Source organism: Acinonyx jubatus, chromosome A3, assembly GCF_027475565.1.
Source record: "Acinonyx jubatus isolate Ajub_Pintada_27869175 chromosome A3, VMU_Ajub_asm_v1.0, whole genome shotgun sequence".
Taxonomy (NCBI): domain Eukaryota; kingdom Metazoa; phylum Chordata; class Mammalia; order Carnivora; family Felidae; genus Acinonyx; species Acinonyx jubatus.
The window spans coordinates 108,510,120-108,530,962 of record NC_069388.1 but is presented as its reverse complement, the minus strand read 5'-3'; the positions used below and the strand labels follow the sequence as shown (position 1 = coordinate 108,530,962).

The window sequence follows — 20,843 nt, the reverse complement described above, 5'->3', positions numbered from 1 at the left end:
CCATCTTGGGCACTTCTTAATGTCACACCCCTCTGTGTGTGCATCTGTGTGTGCACCCAAATTTCCCCCTTCTTATAACACTTATAATCCAACATATTGGATTAGAGGCCCAACCTAGTCCAGTAGGACCGCATCAGAACTTAAATCATTACATCTGCAAGCAGCCTATTTCAAAATGAGGTCATATTCGGTAGTGGGGGCTGGGACTTCAACATACGAATCTAGGATGGACAAAATTAAACCCATAACATAGTCTGAATGTTCAAGGTCTGTGCAGAGGGCGTCTACACAGCAGAGTTGGCAAATGGAAGAGAAAGAGGTAACACAGCTGAGAAGGCAAGAGGGCTTTCACCTGGTGGAAGGAGACTAGACTGGGAGTCGGAGGGTTCACATGGGCTCTGGTCCAGACTCCTCCACCAACCTGCTGAAGGATATTCACCTGGGAAACTCAGGCTCCTTCACTTGGACCTTGTCCTTTGAGAGGCTGCCCCCTCCCACAATCACTCGCCTGTTAGCAGGTTTCTTATTCAGGGCAGGTAGAGAGTCAGAAATAAGAAGGCTTTAGTGACTGTAAAACAAACAAAACAAGCAAACCCTGAGGCCATTTCATACTCAGCATGTCCCCTGCATCACAGAACCAAGAAGGAAGACTTGACTGTCCTTCCTGGTCCCAGCCTGACTCAGCCTGCCTTTCTGCAAAACTCTCTCCCCTCAGGGCTACTCATTCAGAAAGTGAGAAATCAAAGTAGACAAAGGAGACTCCTGTCACAAAAATCCCCTCTCTGTGTCCTCACACGTCTGCCTCCCTGGCATCTCTCTTGTTCATCTGCTGGTCTCCATCCCAGGACCATTTCCCTGTCATGCTCCTTGGTACCCATGACAGCCTCCCTGCCCCAAATCCTGACCCCTCTAACTCCTTCTCTCCCATACCCCAATCTCTCTAAAGCCCATGTCTGATCACCACTCTTGAGTTAAACTCCTCAGTATTTCCCTTTTGTCTTTGAGATGGGGTCCTATCAATTAAAGTGCCTTGCTTGTTGGGGAGGCCTTCCTGATATGGCCCTTGCTGTCTTCTGTGCTCCTTGCTCTCCACGGAGTCCACTCTGGCTTCCAGGGACCTGAAAAGTACTGACTTTCTCATTCCCCTGAGACTCACATCATTTCTCCCCTCCAGGCCTTTGACCATGCTGTTCCCCTTCCCGGAATATTCTTCCTCTTGCCTCCATACCTCCCCAAGCCCTACTGGTCCTCAGAAACCTTCCCTCAGCCCCTCATTTGATCAGGCCATCTTTCTAAGTGTCCCATTGCACCCTGTATTGATTCTCATCATAGCTGCATGGCATTTGCCTTGCCACTAGCCCAGGTCCCCCAAAGCTGTGAACTCGTTGAGGGCAAGAGCTGGTGCATCGCCAGTGCTTGACACATCCCACCGGCACTCAAGAATAATCGTGAAATAAATTGTTCTCCTTAGGGATGCTGGATTTCTAAGGTATCAGAGTCCAACTCTGTACCCAATTCTGATGTGTGGGTTTTTTCACCACACGAAGTGATTCCCCAACACCAGCTGAATGTCCTGTAATTTAACTCAATTCTGACTCTACCTACCTGAAGACGGCATCAAATTCAACAACTGCACCTATGGGGAGCAAGTGGTATACATGGGCTAAGACAGTAGCCAGCAAACTTGCGTTCTGGTTCCAACTTCTGCCCCCAAATAACTGCCGCTTTAGCCAAGGTGTTAACCTTGAACTTTGTTTCTTTTTTATAAAATAAAAGGATAACCTGCAAAGCTCCTCCCAGCTTTAATATTTGTGATCTGAAGCATAACTGTATGATTTATATGATTGTAGAGACTAAGTTGTCCTGTCTTTGCTATGAAGCTCTGATTTATTTAATGCCAGATGTTTCATTGAGAACATAATCCCAAATTAAAGCATGGGGGAAATTTGAACTGCTTTAAAATGACCTGCCTCGTAAATCAGTTTTCAGGAAGGCATTGTGGACACTTAAAGAGAACCAGAGCTGGATAGTGTTTAAAGAGGTAAAAACAGATTGTAATCAGGAACTATTGCAGTAGAGGAGATCGCACTATAGAACTGGACTCAAATCCAAATACAACAAGGAACATGGAGATTTCTATCCAAGCAGCAAGTCGCATGGGTCAGTGGATGGAAATTACTGAGTGAAGACATCAAGGGTGGGGGGTTCTTGCTAAAGGCAGACCAGGGCAATCAGGTATCAAGGGTGGAGGATTCTCTCTAAACAGGATTCTTGCTAAAACCGAGTGATGCAGAATCAACAAGGAGAGACAATGAAGCCCACGGTCAAAGGCCAGCTGGGAAGAGGGTCTGGAGGAGTTGAATTAAAGTTTGGTCAAGGAGAGAGTTTTTGTCAACACCACCGGAGTTAGTGTCTTCAGGGGTCCTGAAGGGATCTATCAAAAAGTTTATGGGCTAAAACGAGGCACTTCCATAAAAGTTCTGGGCACATAATAAGTTTTCAGTAAGTACTTCCTGATTTGGTCATTGATTAGATGTTCTGGCCCTTCATGTCTTTTCTTGAAAGTAAGTGAATTCTGATTATAATTCATTATTGATAGGGAGAACTGGGACACAAGTGCCTATTAATCATACCAATGATTTTGGAATGGACTTTGCATTATCATAAGCCTATATGATTTCAACATGACCCAATTATAAAACATTTTGCCTTTTTCTGATTGTAAAAGAAACATATTCTATATAAAATATGGAATACATATATGGAATACACTATAAAATGGGGAAAATATAGAAAATAGAAATGATAATTCCATCATTAACATTTTGCTATGTTATTTCTCTCTGCATATATTCTAACTTTGTCAGAATCATTCTTAAGTTTAGAACTGAGCACTTGCCGTTTAATATTCTTTAACACATCATTTGTAATAAATGCTCAGGATACCCCCATTGTTGGGATATTTCCAACATTTCATTATTTCCAGATTGCCATTATATATAATGCTGTAATGGACATTTGTTTACCTCACTTTTTATCTTTATCTCTAATTATAACTTGGGATACATTCCTAGGGGCATATTTTCTAGGACAAAGAATAGAAATATTTTTAAGGCTACTGACATATATTGCCAAATGACTTTCCAGAATGACTGTACCTGCTTAGACTTTACCAGCAGTGTACCTAAATGCCATCATCTCAAATCCATGCCAAGATTAAGTATAATCTTGTATTCAATATTTACTGACATGATAAGAGAAACTATCATGTTTGGCTTTACCTTGCATTTCTTGTCATTAATGAGACCGAACATCATTTTAAGCCAACTCATTTGTATTTATCTATAAGCTATCTGGATGATAATTTATTTAAATTGAATTTTAAAACAATCACACCTCAGCCCTCTCAACTGTACTCATGGCTACTCTAAAGAGGAAGAGAGTGAGAAGTAGGGGGAAATCTTTTCTTTGAAAAAGTAATATCAACAGTTCGTTGGCTTGGTAATTTCAAGCACTACTATCAAAAGGTGAGAACCGTATTCCCTTTATTCAACGTTACTCAAAACTAGAATATTGAATTTTCAACAATTGAGAAGTATTGCAACAAATTTCATAAACCATGATTGCCTTGGAACTTTGGCCTCTAGATTTAACATCCTCAGGCCTTCTAGACACTAATGGCCTCCATAGCCCGGTGACTAGCTACTCCTACAGAAGGGATTGGCTTTCAGACCTGTGGTCCACTTTGTCCTCGGAAGTGAGTATTGGCCATCCATCCCCGCGCCCTGCCTGACTTCCTAAGAAAGGCAACACAAGACTGATTTTCTCTTTCCCAAATTCAACAGTCAATTCACCATTTCCAGTGCAGGGAGGGAAGCCTTATATGTGAGGAATGAAGACTTGTTCCAGGGCACAAGCACATTTGCAGCCTTATTGACCAGCCCTCCCCTTGAGGAGTGGTTTCTGGAGAGTTTTAATTAACAAGCATCTAGGCCAAGGAGAGGGCCTCTGCGTTCCATTGAAAATAATGACTTTATTAACCACTGTGGTAAAACTGAGCCCAGTTATGCATGTTTTCAGCCTGGAGGGTCATGGGGGAGCAAATGCGAGTGATGGGGTGGTCTTACCGAAGTATTTATAGTCCTAATGATACAGAGACTTGTAAACCACTTGCCACAGGCACACAGACCTGGGAGGACAGTATTTGGTTTTCCACAAATATTGATACCCAAATGTATTACTTACTATTTCATTTACTCCTTCTACTTGCTTAATTTTCTTCTATATACTTATTTAGTACTTGCTTTTTTTTTTTTTTTAATATTCTAGGGCTCGTTGTTTTCGTGGATAAAATGAAGATGTGTCTTTGCACAGAGTTAAATGACACAGAGACCACTATAAAAATTAGACCTCCAGGACACTCACACCCACCCAAACCCCAGAAGTAAATAACACATAAAAAATGTATGCCTTCATTCCACCGGGCTCGACTTCTGGGTCTCATTCAGTTCTCTTTCATGTGTCTGTTCTTGCAGGATATGGTATGTCAACTGTCCAGGCCTCCGCTAAACATTAAAGGTCGAAACTGGGGATAATTCAAGGGCTGTACCATTGGTGCAGACTAGCTAATCACAAGATAAATACAAAGTTTTCTTAACGAATGCTGGTGACATTTTCCTTCAAAGGTAGTTGCCAATTCAAGAATTCCTAAGTCCACGTATGCTTACATTGAGCATCTGAGTTGTGTTACACACACCCACACACACACACACCCACACACACACACACACACACACACACACACACACACGGCAGGAAGTAGAATGCCTGTTTTGATTACTCTATCTCTCCATGTTTACCTCTGGAGTCCCAACCCCATCCACAAAGTGAGTTCTCAAAAACGTGGCTAAAATAGAGACGTGTGAAACAGTACCAGCTTTTGGTGGGTAGGGTAGAAGGGAGACCTAGAGAGGAAGGAAGGAGAATGGAGAATTCACCAGCTTTTTGAAGGGAAAACATTGCTTTTCTATCTGCAGGTAGAATTCGCATTGGTAGAGACATGAACGTTTTCAGACATTGCTAATAAAAAAAATGCTATGAGAAATATTCATAATACATATTGAAATTTTAAGTGGGCATGTCTCTCAGACAAGAAATCCTGTTTGGAAATTTATTTAAAGGAAATAACAAAGGATCCGTGTGGAGATGAAGCAATTTATATTAAATCAGATGTTAGCTAAATTCTGATACATCCATACAGTGCAATACCTTGCCCACACTTAAAATTATTGTGAGAGGCACATTTAATGACATGAAAAAGTATTTGTATATATCCTCAAGTAGAAATAAGTTATAAAACATTGTAAACGGTGTGAGCATGATCAAAGGTTTGTTTGAGCACCTGCATGAATAAGTACACATATAGAAAAAAACCCAAAAATATTATACTCTTGTGTTCATCTATATTTATATTTTCCTTACTGTTCTTTGTGTTTTTTACATCCTTCAGTGAGGAACGTGTACTATTTTGGAAATAAGAAAAACTGGCCAATGTTATTTTTTAAAAACACAAGGCTCAAACTGGTAACGTGACTTCGAATTAAAAAGGAGAGAGTTCCCCCCTCCTTCCTCTGGTGTTACACCTCCTGAAGACAGCCGTCTCCAAAAGCTGTTCTATTCCTGTTTCTGAGGGGAAAGGTCACCTACCTGCAGTTGGCCCTGATGGGGCACAGAACCAGGTGCTGCACCAACAGGGGACACCCAGGTCACACCTAAGACCCTGCGACCAGTCCCCCTCTTCTCCCCAGCCCCCCTCCTCCTAGTTTACCTTTCCCTGCCAGCGTTCCCTTTCTCACTGGCATGCACATGCGCAGACATGCACACAAGCACACAGGCATGCGCATGCGCATGGAGTTCTCCGACTAGAGGGGAATTAGCCATTTGGAAACTGAGTGTGGACCGGAGGAAAGAGCGCCAGAAGAGCTCGGTGCTCATCCTTCCTCTATCATTTATTTCTGCACCAAGCAAAGAGTAGACTTCTCCAGGCCCACATTTCCTCCTTTGGAAATTGGAGAGAGGGGAGTTGATGTGGTGAAATGTGAAGAAAAGCAAAGGGCAGGTATCCAAGAGATGTTTTTGAAAGGCCTGTTTCCGCGGAGGACAAAAACACAAACTAATCATCTTATTTCCCCGACCTTCATTTAAGGGAAAATTAGTTCCACCAATGAGAATATTTTAACATGGGATCGAAGCAAAGATAAGGGTCAAAGGAAAGTGTTTAGGTAAAATGATACTGATTAGGTTTTCTTCAATTTTTTTTTTCATGTAGTTTTGCTGGCGACTGGAATACACTCAAATAAAGACATGACAAAGAAGATTAAAAGGCCCAAGTTAAGTAAGTAAAACTGCAGTTCCTTACTAGCATAAGACTTGTATCTCCCGTGTATTGGGCTGTTATGCTTGTTTCAGATAATTTGGAAGGTTTGGGGTTTCTTGGTCTTCCTTCAATTACTTTGCATTCAGTCTAATTAGTAGTAATTATTATTTACCACCTACTTCATTCCACAAAAGCATCTGAAATAGGAGCGCTGATTTTAGGGTAAAAGATATGTGGTCCCATCATATTGGAAAACTTCAAAATGTACATACAAAGGCCGGGCAACACTAAGTTTCTATGGCTAAGCTGGAGTAGCTAGTTTCTTGCCATTGAAATGCTGTCTCAATTCTCCATACCAGAAAATTGAGTCTGGCTAATGCAAACATGGTCACCTTCCAGCATGCTCTGGGATAAGAAGGTAAATCTCACAGAAAAGCGCATAAGGTTTCACACCTCATCAGTGGAAAGAGGAAAAATAAATTTCATTTTTGGATAATAGATCAGTTAAAATTAGATGACAGAAAACCCAGAATAACAATTGCTTAAATAGGAGCAAAGCTTCTTTCTCCTGTAAACATAGTCAGTTTGGGCTTTTATGGAAGGTTTACAGTCTCCAGGGACCTGCACCCCTTCTGTCTTGTCATTCTGCTCTCCTCAACATGGCTCTCAACTTATTGCCCAGAATGGGTGCCCCAGCTCCATCCATCACATCCACATTCCTGTCAGCAGGAAGAGATGAAGAAGGACACATACCCACCCCTTTAAAGATAAGTCCAGCAAGTGAAATACACCACTTCTACTTAAATGTCATTGGCCAGCTTTAAGGAAGAATGGGAAATGTCTTCATTTCAAGCATCCACATGCCTAGCTAAAAGTAAGGGATTGTATTACGGGAAAGAAGGAAGAATGGATATTGGGAAATCACTAGCAGGACAGGACATAGATGGAAAATCTCACACTCCAATACTCTAAACACGCTCAGATATCTGGATCTAAATTTGTGCATTTGATGAAGGCCTAAGTGAAGGTTTATTTATAAAGGACCATGAAAGAAATGCTGTAGATATAGTCAATGTTCTGTGCTTCCCACAACTGAAACTTCTTCACAGGCATTAAATTTAGATGCTGGCAATCAGCAACATTAATAATTTGAAATAAAAGAAAGATATTTGCTTCACACACCATTCTTTTTCCCTTCTGCTCCTTTAAACCCTCCATGTGGGATTTCCTGTTGAAATGAGACCAAAAGAGCAGCCATCCACAGCCTCCAAGCCTAAAATCCTAAAAAGGAATCAGTTGTTTATTTATTCCTTTTTGGTACCAAGAGCCAAGAGAATCAGCCCAGGGGCAGATGTGTGTTCAAAACAATGATTGGGTTAATATGGAGACAAACGCACACCCAAGTATGAATTCCTTTGGGCTGTTTCCAGTATCTTCATTAACTCATCTACAAAAATCATGAAAGGCTCCATGATTACCATGACAACAGTTGTCAGTGACTATGAAAGCCTGTGCTAAATGACCCAAAGGCAAACCTCTTTGAGAGATCTCAAATGGATTAGATTTCTGATATGCTAAATTCTAACCTTATACTCAAAATCTCCCTGGTGATGCAGCACATTTGAATCAATACATGCAAGAGGCCTTTTCTCTAGTTGGAAACCCTGGCACAATGATGAAATAAGGGGGGTAGGGAGATGGGGATACAGTGAAGGTAATAGGATATTCTCAAACCATGGCAATGTCTGATTCTTTACCTCAGGAGTATTTCTAAATGACAGTCTATATGGCTTGAGGCCAAAGTCATTTTCATGTTTTCTTTTCGCTGTTGTCAGTCTGCCACTGGGGTAGGTGACTGATGGCAAAGAGGCACTCCATTCATTTGATCAGTATTTATTGAGTGCCCACCAAGTACCGGTTTCTATGTTAGACACCCAGATACAACAGCGATTGAGACTCAGTCTTTGCCCTCACAGAGCTCAAAATCTAGGGAGAAAGAAAGGCAAGTCACCAGGCAGCTAAACGTACTCCAAGAATGTGGAGAAGAGCTGTATATCTGGGAGGGCTTCCTGGAGGAAGCACCACACCTACACTAATATGTGAAGACCGACTAGGTTTAGACCAGGCAAAGGTGAGAAGAGAGGGATGCAAGCAGAGAGAAAACAGCACGCTTAAGGCCTGAAGAGTGGAAAGAGCTAAAAAGTAGTTTGATGTGACTGAAACATAGAGTAGGAAGTGAAGGTGTTGAGATAGGAGGTGAAGGACTAAACAGGCGTGGGATCGTGGAGAGCTTTGTTACCGTGCCCGGGAATCTGGACTTCCTTATGAGGGCTATGGGAATATCTCAGTGCACATTATTTTGGTTGCAATCAGCATAACTCCAAAAGGGATTTTGGCAGGACGTGGGTGGGGGGTTGGTAGCTGGAACTCGCTGGAACCGCACCCCAGACAAAAAGTCCCCAAGAATGAGTACCTCTGCTTCTCTATGCATGTCTGCCTCACTGTCTCCCTCTCCCTCTCTCTCCCTGGTCCTCCCTCTCCCCCTCCCTTTACCCACTCTGCACATGGTGTCTGTCAATACTGACTCCACATTCTTGGGAGATAGAACCTAATTGCATCATCCCAGGCGGCAGGGTGGTTCTCAGAGAAGAATAAAGTAGTTAGGGTTGTGCTGGGGAAAGAAGACCATCCTGCCAAGAAAAAAAAAATTTGAAAAAACACAAAACTCTTTCTGCCAACAAATGGAGAGAGAGGAGAGAGCATGCAGTTTGTTGGTGAGGGTACGGATTTACATGCATGTACGGGTACAGTGAAAGCGTCCACTGAGTCTGCCCAGCACTTCACACGAAGGTCTACAGTGAAGTAGGAGGCACGACAATTACATTTTCTCTCATCTCCTTGAGAGGTGAATGCATGGACTCCGTGGTCGTCTCCCCTATACCTGGACAGCCCCGAGCTCCTTCTAGAAGTAAGTATTTACGGATCCACAGGTCAGAAGGCTGAAGGCCTTGCATCATAAGATCAAAAGGTGGGCCTTTTTGGAGCCCATATTCCCAGGAGACGCTCAAAAAGGAGGAGGTGGGGAGGAGGTGGTCTCCGACCTCTTCCCCAAGGAAAATGTTATTTCATTTCCAGCTCAGCTGACACCCCAAAATGTATCTTGTAGGGAGCTACTGAAGGATTTTAGGCAGAAAAGGGAAATCATAAAAGCAAGACTTTCAACCAATCACTTTGGCCTCGGTGTGAGAACGAACTGGGTCAGTGATGCTCACAGTGTGCTCTTGGACCAGCCGCACCCAGCAGCACCTGGGACCTTCTGCCCCACCCCGCCCAGGCTGCTGACATCAGACATGCGAACGCCGGGTCCCAGCCATCCATGTTTTAGCAAGCCCTCCTGTAATCCCAATGCCTGGTGAAATTTGAGAACCCATGAAGTAGACAGACATCCCAGATCAGGGGTACTTGCAGATATGATTGTAAAACCATGGGTACTCATCAGTGCCCTCTGGCCCCTCTTCGGGCCAGCCCTCCGTTGGCACCAGTGCCCATTCAAGGCTAACAAGAAGAAACTAATCTGAGAGTTTTGGTGAGTGGACACTGACCCCTACGACCCATGCAGCGCTGCTCTTGACTCAGTGCCCACGACTTGGTGCCACAGGCTGGCAGAGCCAGATTGGAAATGCAGGTCTGTGTGAGGTTCAACCCTAGGTGCTTTCTTAGTGCCTTCTGCCAAGCCAGCCAGGGCTTAGGAACGAAGTATCTGTTGCCTGGAGACAGATGAGGGGTGTGGGATGACTACAGGCTGACCAAATAGGAAATAAAGTAGAAGAGATGTGGAGAGAACAGGAAAAGGAGGAACCAGCGTGGGTGTCTTCCTTTGGTCTGGCCAGAAGCCATGTGCCATACAAGTGCATCTATTCTGTCTACATGTAGACTTTGCTTTCTCTCCTTTGTCTTCTTTATCATTTCTTTTTCTTCTCATCTCCTTTTCCTTTTTCCATTTCTTTGGTCTTCCTATGGCTCCCCAGAGGCCCTCATGGATATCACTTATCTCCGTTGGGGGCCCTTCAGACCAAGAAGGTCTTACATGTTGAAAATAATCTGGCATGGGAGTCTTACAAAAGGGAAAGCAAAGGTTAAAAAAAAAAAAAGAAATGGGAGAAGCTCTTACAAACTTACTCCTCGCTCTTATGCATGACCATTCATTTCAAGCTAATATTTTGCTTTCATGTACACAATTGTATTAGGCACAATGTAATTTCAGCACGCTTGGCTTATCACATCACTTCATTTTCTAATCAAATCAGGTCTGACTCCAAACTGCCAATTTCCAGGGGCTGAGAAATTAAAATTTCATCATTACAGGGGCTTCCTCCCTCCCCGCTCCAGTCCCTGGAAGGCTTATGCAATCTACAGTATTCAGGGAGCTCCCGTGCCCTGCTCAGTGTCCAAACCCATGTTATCTGTAGAAGTTGGGCACTCCATTGTTTTCTGAAATGTGGGATCTTGGGAAAGATGGCGGCAGTCCCAGGACTAAGGATTCACTGTGAGGGGCACCACACCAGGTATTGCTCCCAGATGATTTTCCTCCAAGGCAGCTATTAGGGAACAGAGACATTTCCCCCACCGAGACCTACCTGCCCACTCCCACCTTCCCAGTCTTGGAAGATCATTTCCTCTCCATCACTCTTTGGGCTGACCAAGCTCAGTGCTCTCAAACAGGGGGGATTTGGAGAAACGAATTCCCAATGCGTGAGGGCTGTCTTTGGGCAACTCTGCCCTCTCTCTTGCAACCTTGAATTCCAGAGGTGGGAGTAGACAAAGGCCTGACTACCTTCTTAGAATAGTAAGGGGGTGGGGGGCGGCGGGAGGAATACAATCAGAATAAACCTAAGTTAATGTCTCAACAAATCAACCCACTGTATAGTCCATGGTAAAGCTTACCACACTATATGCAATGAGAGTTTCACCAAGTTTATTTTCAGAGGTGATTTCTCAAGGTTCTCATTTTCCTGATATGTTTTGGAGCCATGGGTCTGACCTTACTTAGAGGCACCTCAGTGGTAGACATAGTCAGTACAAACCTATTCAAGCAGTTGCTAACAAATGACCAAAATGTGGGGGCATTTTTCTCGATTGTTGTAGGCTACAAATAATTATTGAAGGGTTCGGGTATATTCATAAGACTCTTCTCCTAAGGCAGTCACTGTACTTTATGAATTTTAATTGTTAACTTCGTCTATGTGTAGATTCCACATTCAAAAAGAGCCTCATGAACATTTCAGGCCACACTGTAACAAACACATCATATGTTTCCCCTTAAATTATGTCCACCAGCATCTCTGGAACAATCCCTGCCAGGCAGTGTCTGTAAAGGAGGGAAAAAAATCTTTTAAGTTATAAAGTCTCCTCCATGGCTTTTCTACATGTAAGGAAGCCCCAGAAGAGCCTCAGAAGCAATGGCTTCCGTTAAAAGTGGGTTCAGGCGAGATGGCATCACACAGGTGAGAGCCATGATCAGCTCCATGCAACATGTTACCAGCCATCCATCCTGCAGAGTCCCTGACTTCAGTGAGCACCCAATCTTGTAGAAGATAAAATTAAATTATGCAAAGGTGAGACCTCCTGGACCTAATTCCCACTGCCACACACACACTAAACGAGTTTATATGGCTCCTATGTGCACTACACTTCCTCTGCTCTGTACTTATCCCACATTCTTAGAAGAGCTTTTTTATAGAGTCTGTCTTGCCATCTAGATCAAAAGCAACATGAAGACTCATTGAATGCTCATTGAGTATTTGTTGAATGGATGGACAAATCAACAACAAAAACAACATCCAAAACCCACTATAAAATAAAGCAAAACGTGGCAAATGATTACATAAGAATAACAAGGGATGTATGAATAAGATTCATACTGGGGCGCCTGGGTGGCTCAGTCGGTTAAGCGTCCGACTTCGGCTCAGGTCATGATCTCGCGGTCCGTGAGTTCAGGCCCTGCGTCGGGCTCCGTGCTGACAGCTCGGAGCCTGGAGCCTGTTTCAGATTCTGGGTCTCCCTCTCTCTCTCTGACCCTCCCCCGTTCATGCTCTGTCTCTGTCTCAAAAATAAATAAACGTTAAAAAAAAATTAAAAAAAGATTCATACTGCTTTGATGAAGAAGCATTCGAGGTAGGACACGAACTGAAAGTAGGGCAGAGGTATGTGGGAGGGTTTTCTAGGTAGACTAAGCCCAGACATCCTGGGGAAAAAGTGGAAGATGATGTCAGGAAACAGTGAGTGATGTAGTCGGTTTAAGTGTGGGGGAGTCATGGGAGATGCAGCTGGGAAATGGGTTAGGACTAGACAAGGCCAGGTGGAGAAGCTTTGTTCTTTGCCATTCATTAGATGATGGGGACCTTCAGAGTTTCCTGAGCTGTCTACACAATGAAGACAACAATCAGTAGGATAAGTAACAGTGAGATATTCTCCAGGGCAGTAAAGCTACATTCTGAAATATTTCCATTACATTGAGTCTGTTAAAATAGTCTTAACTTGCAGTGAAATGTACAACCTTTAATCCACGTGGTTCTTTCCAATAAGTTAACCTTAATACCTTGTAAGGCATGGAAAGATTTTTGCAATCAACCTTGAAAGGTTGATGATTCCCAGAGGTACTGCCTTGGGCATGAAGAGGTAATTGTTCCGGGACTTGGTTATTTAGTGCATTGGACACTGATGAAGAGACAGCTCTGGGTGGTTGTCAGATTTGGGCAGAACACACACACAGCTTCCCGAGTAGGCTCACGTGTTGTTAGCTGTAGCAACTTGTGAGTAACCTTCAGTGCTTGCTTGCTTCTTAGACACCTGGTACCAACACCAGTGTGTTCTCCACACAGAATGGTGTGTGTGCCCTTTCTCAGACCATGAAACAGGAAGAGGATTCACTTTCTAGCCCTCCTTCTGAGGTGGGAGTGAGAAGGGAGGTGCACTCTCTGTGTTGCAGATTTTTAGTTGAGCAAACTCTACCATGGCACTTGTCAGAAATAACAGGAAAACAATGGGATAAATGCACAGATGAGTGCGTGCGCGCGCGCACACACACACACACACAAATTTTCAAGAAATATTCACCCACTGGTGGTTGTCAGTGACCTCTGAGTTCAGGAAAACCCTTAGGATTAGATTAGGGAAGAGTAATTTAATTCTTTCCCTCAGTTACGGAAGAAGTAAACAGGTGGAAGCGGCAAAACTTTGGCTTTAGAGCCAGAGACCTGAGTGCGGGTCCTACCTCTGCCACTTACTTAGTACTTGGGCTTGGGCAAGTCAACTCACTTCTCTGAAATGTAGAAATAATATACCTCTCAAGGTTTTGTAGGGTTCAAGTGAAAGAAAAAATGTGTATTAGAGTCCTTTGAAAACTAAAAATAGGTTATTTTTAGAGACACAAACTTTTGCAGCTGCCCAAAAGCTGTGTTGCCACAGATAGATTAACCTCTGTTCTCCAGTCACTCCTTCATCGCTGTCCTTCCATAGCATATGGAAGCCTGGTTAGAAGGACCAACCTTTATAGAGTTTTTAAGAAGTGCTTAAAGCTTGAGCTTGGAGTTACCTGTGGAGGCACATGCTCACTACTGGGTTTGCCTTTGTAAACAATTTCCATCACATGCCTTATGTTTCCCTCCAATGTCGCTTGATATAGTCTTCTTAAGGAATCTTTTATGACCAAAGGAAAATATTTTTAACCCCAAGCCTTCACATCTTGGCAAAAGCTTGTCTCAGGGAAAATGTGGTATAGTGTTAGAATCAGACATGTTAGAGTTCAAATCCAGCCCCACCTCTAACTAATGCTGTCATTCCATCATCTAGAGTGATGTCGTCCCAGTGTTAGCTTGGCCACCATGGATCCTCAGATGCCAGATTAAACCTGTATAAATACCAGTTCCATAATCTTTTAAAAAGTCTGGAGCATTCCCCATGATTTCTGGAGAATCTGCAATGAACTTCATGATTTCTCTACCTAGTCACTCCTGTGTTGCAATGGCCTTCCTGTTCCACCGTGCCCTGTGATTCAGCTACTTTACTAACTTGTACAAGAAACTTCCCTGCATCTGATGTTTTATCATATTTTGGAGCTTTTACTATGGACTTTCCAGGATCAACAGAAGAGGTCATCTTGTAGAGCATAAAATCTTCTGCCAGCACCTCCTTTCACCCTCGCTCTCTCTCCCTTATCATCTCATGCCCCTACCTCCCTCTCAAGCCCCTTTTACACATAGATGCTTCTCCTTGCCTCTCTGAAGAGTTCAGCCCACACACAGGTCCTTGGAAGCTCAGCCTCTATCCCGAGTAGGCTTATCAATAAATTTCTTCTGAAAAAAAAAGCTATTGTACAGTCCTGGAAAGAGGGCTAGCAAAAACAATTTCTGACATCTTGGTTATGGCAGGATTATTAATTCATCTAGTCCCCATGTGATTTGACCCCTGCTGACCTCCCAGTCTGTATCAGAGATCTCTCTCTCCCTCCTCCACTGTTCTCTACACACACTGGCCTCCTTTATATTCTTCAAACCACCAAGCCCATTCCCACATTAGGGTTTTTGCACTGGCTCTTCTTTCTGTCTGAAGGCTCCTTCTTCTAGGATTTTGTTGCCTAGCACATTCTCATCACCAAGTAACAGTGGTAGGAGATTAAGTAGACAGGAGTACAGGGACCAAGTCCTTTGGGCCTTGTAGACCATCTCAAGGAGCTTGGACATTATCCTAAGGGCAATAAGAAGCCAATGAGGGTTTTAATCAGGAAACTGATGAAATGTGATTACATTTTTTTTAAGAATCACCCTGACTGTCTAATGGGGAAAGCTTGGGGCAAAGGGTGGGCAACATGGAAGGAAGAAGACAAGATAGGTGGCTATTATGTTAATAGTCCAGACAGGAAATGTTGGTGACTTGGACCAAGATGGAGGTAGAGAGAAATAGCAGATTTGGAAATAAAACTGGTAAGATTTGCTAATGGACCAGTTCATTCATTCATCCATTCATTCATTCAGCAGACATTTTTGATCAGCAGTAAACAAAGCAGACAAGAATCCTTACTTTTGTGGAATATATATTCCAGGAGGTAGATGAAGATCTGACTGAAACTGGGGCCTTGACAAGTAGTAACATTTACACAGATATAAGAAAGAGGGTTCCAGGTGTGGGAAATGATACAAGCCAAGTTTGCAAGATGACATGCATTTGAAAAGTGCCAGGAGCAATATTGGCGAGCCCAGAAGTCCTGTGGAGGGGATTGGGAAAGGCCTTAAGGATTCTGAAATTTTTCCACAGGCAGCAAAATAGTATTGATGGCTTTTGCCCAAAGATTCAAGGTGGTCAAGGACTGTTTAAGAAAAATAGGCAAGAATGCTTTGCAAAAGAAGTCACTACCAAGGAAGGATTCACATGGTCTGGTCACTGGGCATGAGGATCAAGGAGACAGTTCATCTTCAAATTTTATTTAAAGGTCACTTTTATTTCATTAATGTTTTTGCATAATTATCTTAAAAATTGGACTTTGCTTGAGTTCAATAGCACACTCTAACAAATTTCATATTCAGTTTCAAATTTCTAACAAATCAAATTTCACATCAAAACTGTTTATACATAAGTGCTTTTATGTTATAATAATTCCTCCTCATAAGCTGCCAGGAGGCAACCTTACAAAGGGCTTCTCTTAACTGATTAGGAAACCTATCTGTTTTCCAGAAGCAATGTAGCTCACCTGGGATCAGTGAAAAGATGAATAGAAAACAAGTATTCCGTTTGATTTGGTCTGCTATGTGATTGGCGTATTGTATGCGACATTACCCAGTCTGATAGCCCATCACCTGATCCGTTGTTAGATCAGGCAGAAGACCTACCTCTAGTATTCCTGTGTTGTATGAAATAGTGACTCAGACAGTACCAGTTTTGCCCAGGGACCCGCTGAGATCCATACAGCAAACACAGGACCTCAGTGAACAGCAACTAAAGTTCATCTCTCAGTTCTAATCATCTGGGTTGTAAGTGGTTCCCTGTTGCCTATGGCTGGTGCCAAGGACCTCCAGGAAGAAATCTTGGCGGATTCTGCAATGCTCTCACGTGAGCTCTGTCAATGAAAGTGATAGTGACCATGAGAAAGCAAGGTAACCTAAAGGCATCCTACTAGGGAGAAGAAGAGTATATGGCCAAGGAACAGGTCTCTGTGCAAAGGTTCCACCCAAGCAGTTCTGGACAACCCTAGCATCTCTGTGACTTCAGCCCCGGGCTCCCTCACCACCATGGCACCTGTCTACTCTGGAAGGACCGGGAGAGGCTCTCGTCTTGCTTTCTTCAAACGTTGCTGGCAGTAAACCTTTTGATGACTTCTAGGTTATCCCCTGAAGTTGACAGTAGGGAAGCCGCGCGCATTGTCCACCCCTCACCAGGCATTTGCCAAAGGTCTTCCTCCTCCCCTCAGACCTGAGGATGATACTTCCTGAGCTGCCTTAATTTTGTCTTGTCCTCTTAAGGAAGTCTTAGTTCTGCACGGTTGAGATAAAACCCAGAGAAGGGTGAAGAGAGATACGAAAATGAACCTGAACAACAAAAGAGAAAGAAAAAGGAAAGGAAAACCTAAGCTATAAGATCAGAGTGGTTCAAAAGTATTCAGAGGAAATGCAAAGAGAAATCACTTCCTTTGGGCTATAAGTGGATGGATGAAACATTCTTCAAGGTTACAAGAAAACAGGCTACTTCACAAATAACTGGGGGAATACTTTAAAGAACCAAACTGTGGTTTCTATACTCAAAGAAAAGTGGCCCCCAAAATGCAAATGGCCGCTTCTTCCTGAGGCTGGATTCAGACATTACACTTCCCAGTGATTTGGGCAATTACTTTTAATTAGCTCACTCTCTCCAGCTTAATTTTCTGTACAAATTTAACAAATATTTGACCTTTAGCCACACTTTGCCATTGCACTCTGTTTCTCCAAAGTACATGAGCATATGTGCTTGATTTCATTTTTCCCTGCTATGGGTTGAGTTAATTCACTGATTTTGCTAATCCAATTGGGTGCAGTTAAAACAGAGCTTATTTAGGGCACTTCCAGGCCTTTGTAAAAAATGAAACAAACACCCCTTGAGGGAAAGGGGAACTTGATTAGCAGGAAGCAAAATATTCCCATGTGACATTCCCCCCCCACTTGTCTTTTTAAAACAACTATTTCATGGAAAATCCTTTGCGTGTGTTGTGTATACCTTAAAGTCTTTCAATAGCGTTGATCACTGTGTAATACTCAGGCAATAAGCTTCCAGATATACCCCCATTTATTCCACTCCAGAAGATTTGGGTTGGCCTCCAGGAGAGCCAAAGTCACATCCACATTAAATCCCAGTTCGCAGAGCTGGTCACCTCCAGGTTCAAATCCCTAAGAACCAAGAAGGCATGCTTCCATTTTGTGTCCATGTAAAGGAGCAGATGCATTTGGGGTTGGGGAAGTGGTGTGCGGAAGGGAGGAGAGCCGAACACTTCCACTTACGCCCAGGGATCAATTAACTAATTTAAGGAGACACTACACTGGCGTCTTCAGCCCCCAAATTGCTTACAAAAGAAAAAAAAAAAGATATTCTGAGACTCAAAATAGTAAATGCAGACTTGAGTATCGGGATTTAAGAGAATGAAAGATAAAAGGAAAATAGCTTTGGAGAGGAGGCAACCTGTGGTAGGGAGAAGAAAACCACAGGCTGTTCTGAGCACAGCACTCCGCTTCTTAACCTAGACCACAAATTGTTTTAGCCTGTGATCAGACTCAGCCCCCCCCCCCCGGCCCCCCGGGGGAGGAGGGCTTCCGATATCATCTGGGAGGAGCTTAGGAAAAGAGCAGAAGTTCTAACATCAGTTTTCTCTGCAGTCTGAGAGAAATGCAACTCTGCTCCATTCAGGTACATAAGGGTTAAAAGAGAGAGAGTTGGGGGGGTGGGTGGGGGGAGTTTTGGGTACAGCTGGAAGCCATTAACAACTCTGAGACCATCTCAGTCACCCAGGGAGAGGGTGGGTGGCCTGGCAGAGATCCTGGCTCCATGCATGTCCTCACCAACTCTTAGCCCTGGGCGGGGCTTGATTCTACCTCCCACCCAATGGAGAAATCTCATCTTCAACTCTTCAGTCCCTGCTTGCATACTTCAGCTCACGCACCGCTTCACAAGGCAGCCCATTCCTTCAAGGACAGCCTCGATCACTGGAAGGTTCTTCTTTACAAAATTTGCCTCTATGGAAAGTCGCTCCTTCAGTTCTAGCTTGGTCCTCTGGTGTCCTAGCACACACCAGCCCTACGTGTAAAGACGGCAATCACTTGTCGCCTCCGAATTCTCGCCTCCTTGTGGCCAGACAACCTGTTCTGCCAGCCAGCCCTCCCACCTGATGGTTTACAGACACCTCCTGAGCCTCTGCCTATTTTTTGAACTATGCTCATGTTTCAGAATCCCTTCTGGAGAACAGGGCCCTGAACGGAATACATTTCCCAGCTGCAAGGGCACCAGTATAGTATCATCTAGGAGACCTTGTCCTTCAGAGTTTCTGAGGGAAATTTCTCCAAGGAAGATGCAGCTACATCCCCTTTTAGTTGCTGTCCCTGGAGAACTTACCTCACCTCGTTCCCAGACAAGCTTTCGGCTCTAGAACACTTGCCTGATGGATGGTGCTAGTCTGGCAATGGCTGTCACAAAGCCAAAGAAGGACAAAGGAGACAGGAAAGACTGAGCTTCCCCTGGCTGCTCCACAGAGGGGATGGGGGGCGGGGGGGGAGGGTCCTAGTTTTCCATCATGTGTTGAGGCAGATGAGTAAATATCACTATCATGTTGAGCCCGGACCTAGGACCCCTGTCTAGGACCACGACCTAAGATCTCTTCCATTATCTGTCTCCCCTGCCCAGAAACCTTCCACTGTGTCCCACCTCCTGCACAGAACACAAGCCCTCAAGCCTCCTGACCTGGCCCAGCACCCCCCCGCCAATCCCCACCTTCCCACCCGGCTCCAGTACAGAGCCTCTGATGCATCAGGCCGCCTGGCCCCAGCCCGTGCTCCCTCATCTACCCTCCCTGAAATACCTTCCCTGTGGCCCGAAAGGTCATCTGAGAGTTCCCTCTTTTCCCGAACTAGCTCGAGAGCATCTGAAAAGCCAGTGTTCCCCAGTCATGGACCCACAGTGACATTGCTGACCCCCCACCCCCCGGAGGTGGGTCTTTTCCCAGAGTTCTCCTCTTCAATTGTCTCAATAAGCACAAGAATCCACCTCTGTTTTTGCTCTCAGCAGGTTAAATGCGGTGGATGGTCACTGTTGTTCTTTTAGCCTGAGGAATGTCCTAATTATATCTTTGCTTTCATTATATGGAGAGGACCCAGGGTCGGCCCAGGCCCTGGCTTTTAGAGATTAAGTAAATGATCATGTATGACCTGACAGAGCCACCCAGTGTATAAGCTGATACCCCTAGGTGTAATTTTGGCCTCATTTTGCTTTCCCAGCTGTGCCTCAGATCAACTGTGATGTCAAAGCCGGAAAGATCATCAATCCTGAGTTCGTTGTGAAATGCCCAGCAGGGTGCCAAGACCCCAAATACCACGTTTATGGCACGGACATCTACGCGTCTTACTCAAGCGTGTGCGGTGCTGCGATTCACAGGTGGGTAGCTCCACGGGGCTTAACAACCAGCAACCAGGCTGCAGGCAGGGCTCCCCCCCACCCCCCACCCCTCCCACCCCCTGCCATGCAGGGCTGCCTGCTTTAGCAAACGAGACTCTACAAATGTAACCTAGCATCCTGTATTTCGTGTGGCAACCCTATCCCCTGGGATTAGGCAGAGGCCAAGCATGGCCCCGAGTCTCTTTTCACAGCCCTCCAGGGAAAGAACTGACTTCATGGGACGGGGAGAATTCTACTGTCTCATGTTCGTGACAAGGGAGCCACAGTTCTCGGTGACGTGAAGCATGTTTTTTCTACCTGTACGTGCTGAACAAGGCAATAATCGGGATATGACTAAGCAAGGCACAGAAGTGTTGAGAAGTGTCACAGCCGTGGCGATGGCCTGGAGACAAGTAGAACAGGACACGTGAGAAGGAGGGTGGCAGGTGCCACTGCTTGGTCAGCTGTCCCCCAGGAAGGAGGACAGGAAGCGTGACATGTTTTGAACTAAGTCACTGCCTAAATGAGGAGAGGCAAAAGTGACCTTCACAGAATCCTCATCCTTCTTTCTTTTTTTAAGTTTGTTTATTTTGAGTGAGAGCGCGCACGCAAGCAGGGGAAGAGCAGAGAGAGTGGGAAAGAGACTCCCCAGCAGGCTCCGTGCTGTCCGCGCAGAGCCCCGCGTGAGGCTGGAACTCACCAACTGTGAGATCATGACCTGAGCCGAAACCGAGAGTCAGCCACGTGACTGGGTGAGCCACCCAGGCGCCCCGAAACACTCGTAACCTCTTTTGCTCAGGCTGCG

The 20,843-nt window shown here is 44.5% G+C and overlaps 1 protein-coding gene across 1 annotated transcript in view; it reads left to right on the top strand.

Annotated features, from left to right (window-relative positions):
* Positions 1–20,843, top strand: part of VIT (vitrin) — a 104,906-nt gene that overhangs the window by 24,166 nt on the left and 59,897 nt on the right. The window contains exons 3-4 of the mRNA XM_015064230.3: positions 6,329–6,394; positions 19,882–20,038. Of these exons, the coding sequence (XP_014919716.2) occupies positions 6,329–6,394; positions 19,882–20,038 (223 nt within the window). The remainder of the gene's footprint in view (positions 1–6,328; positions 6,395–19,881; positions 20,039–20,843) is intronic.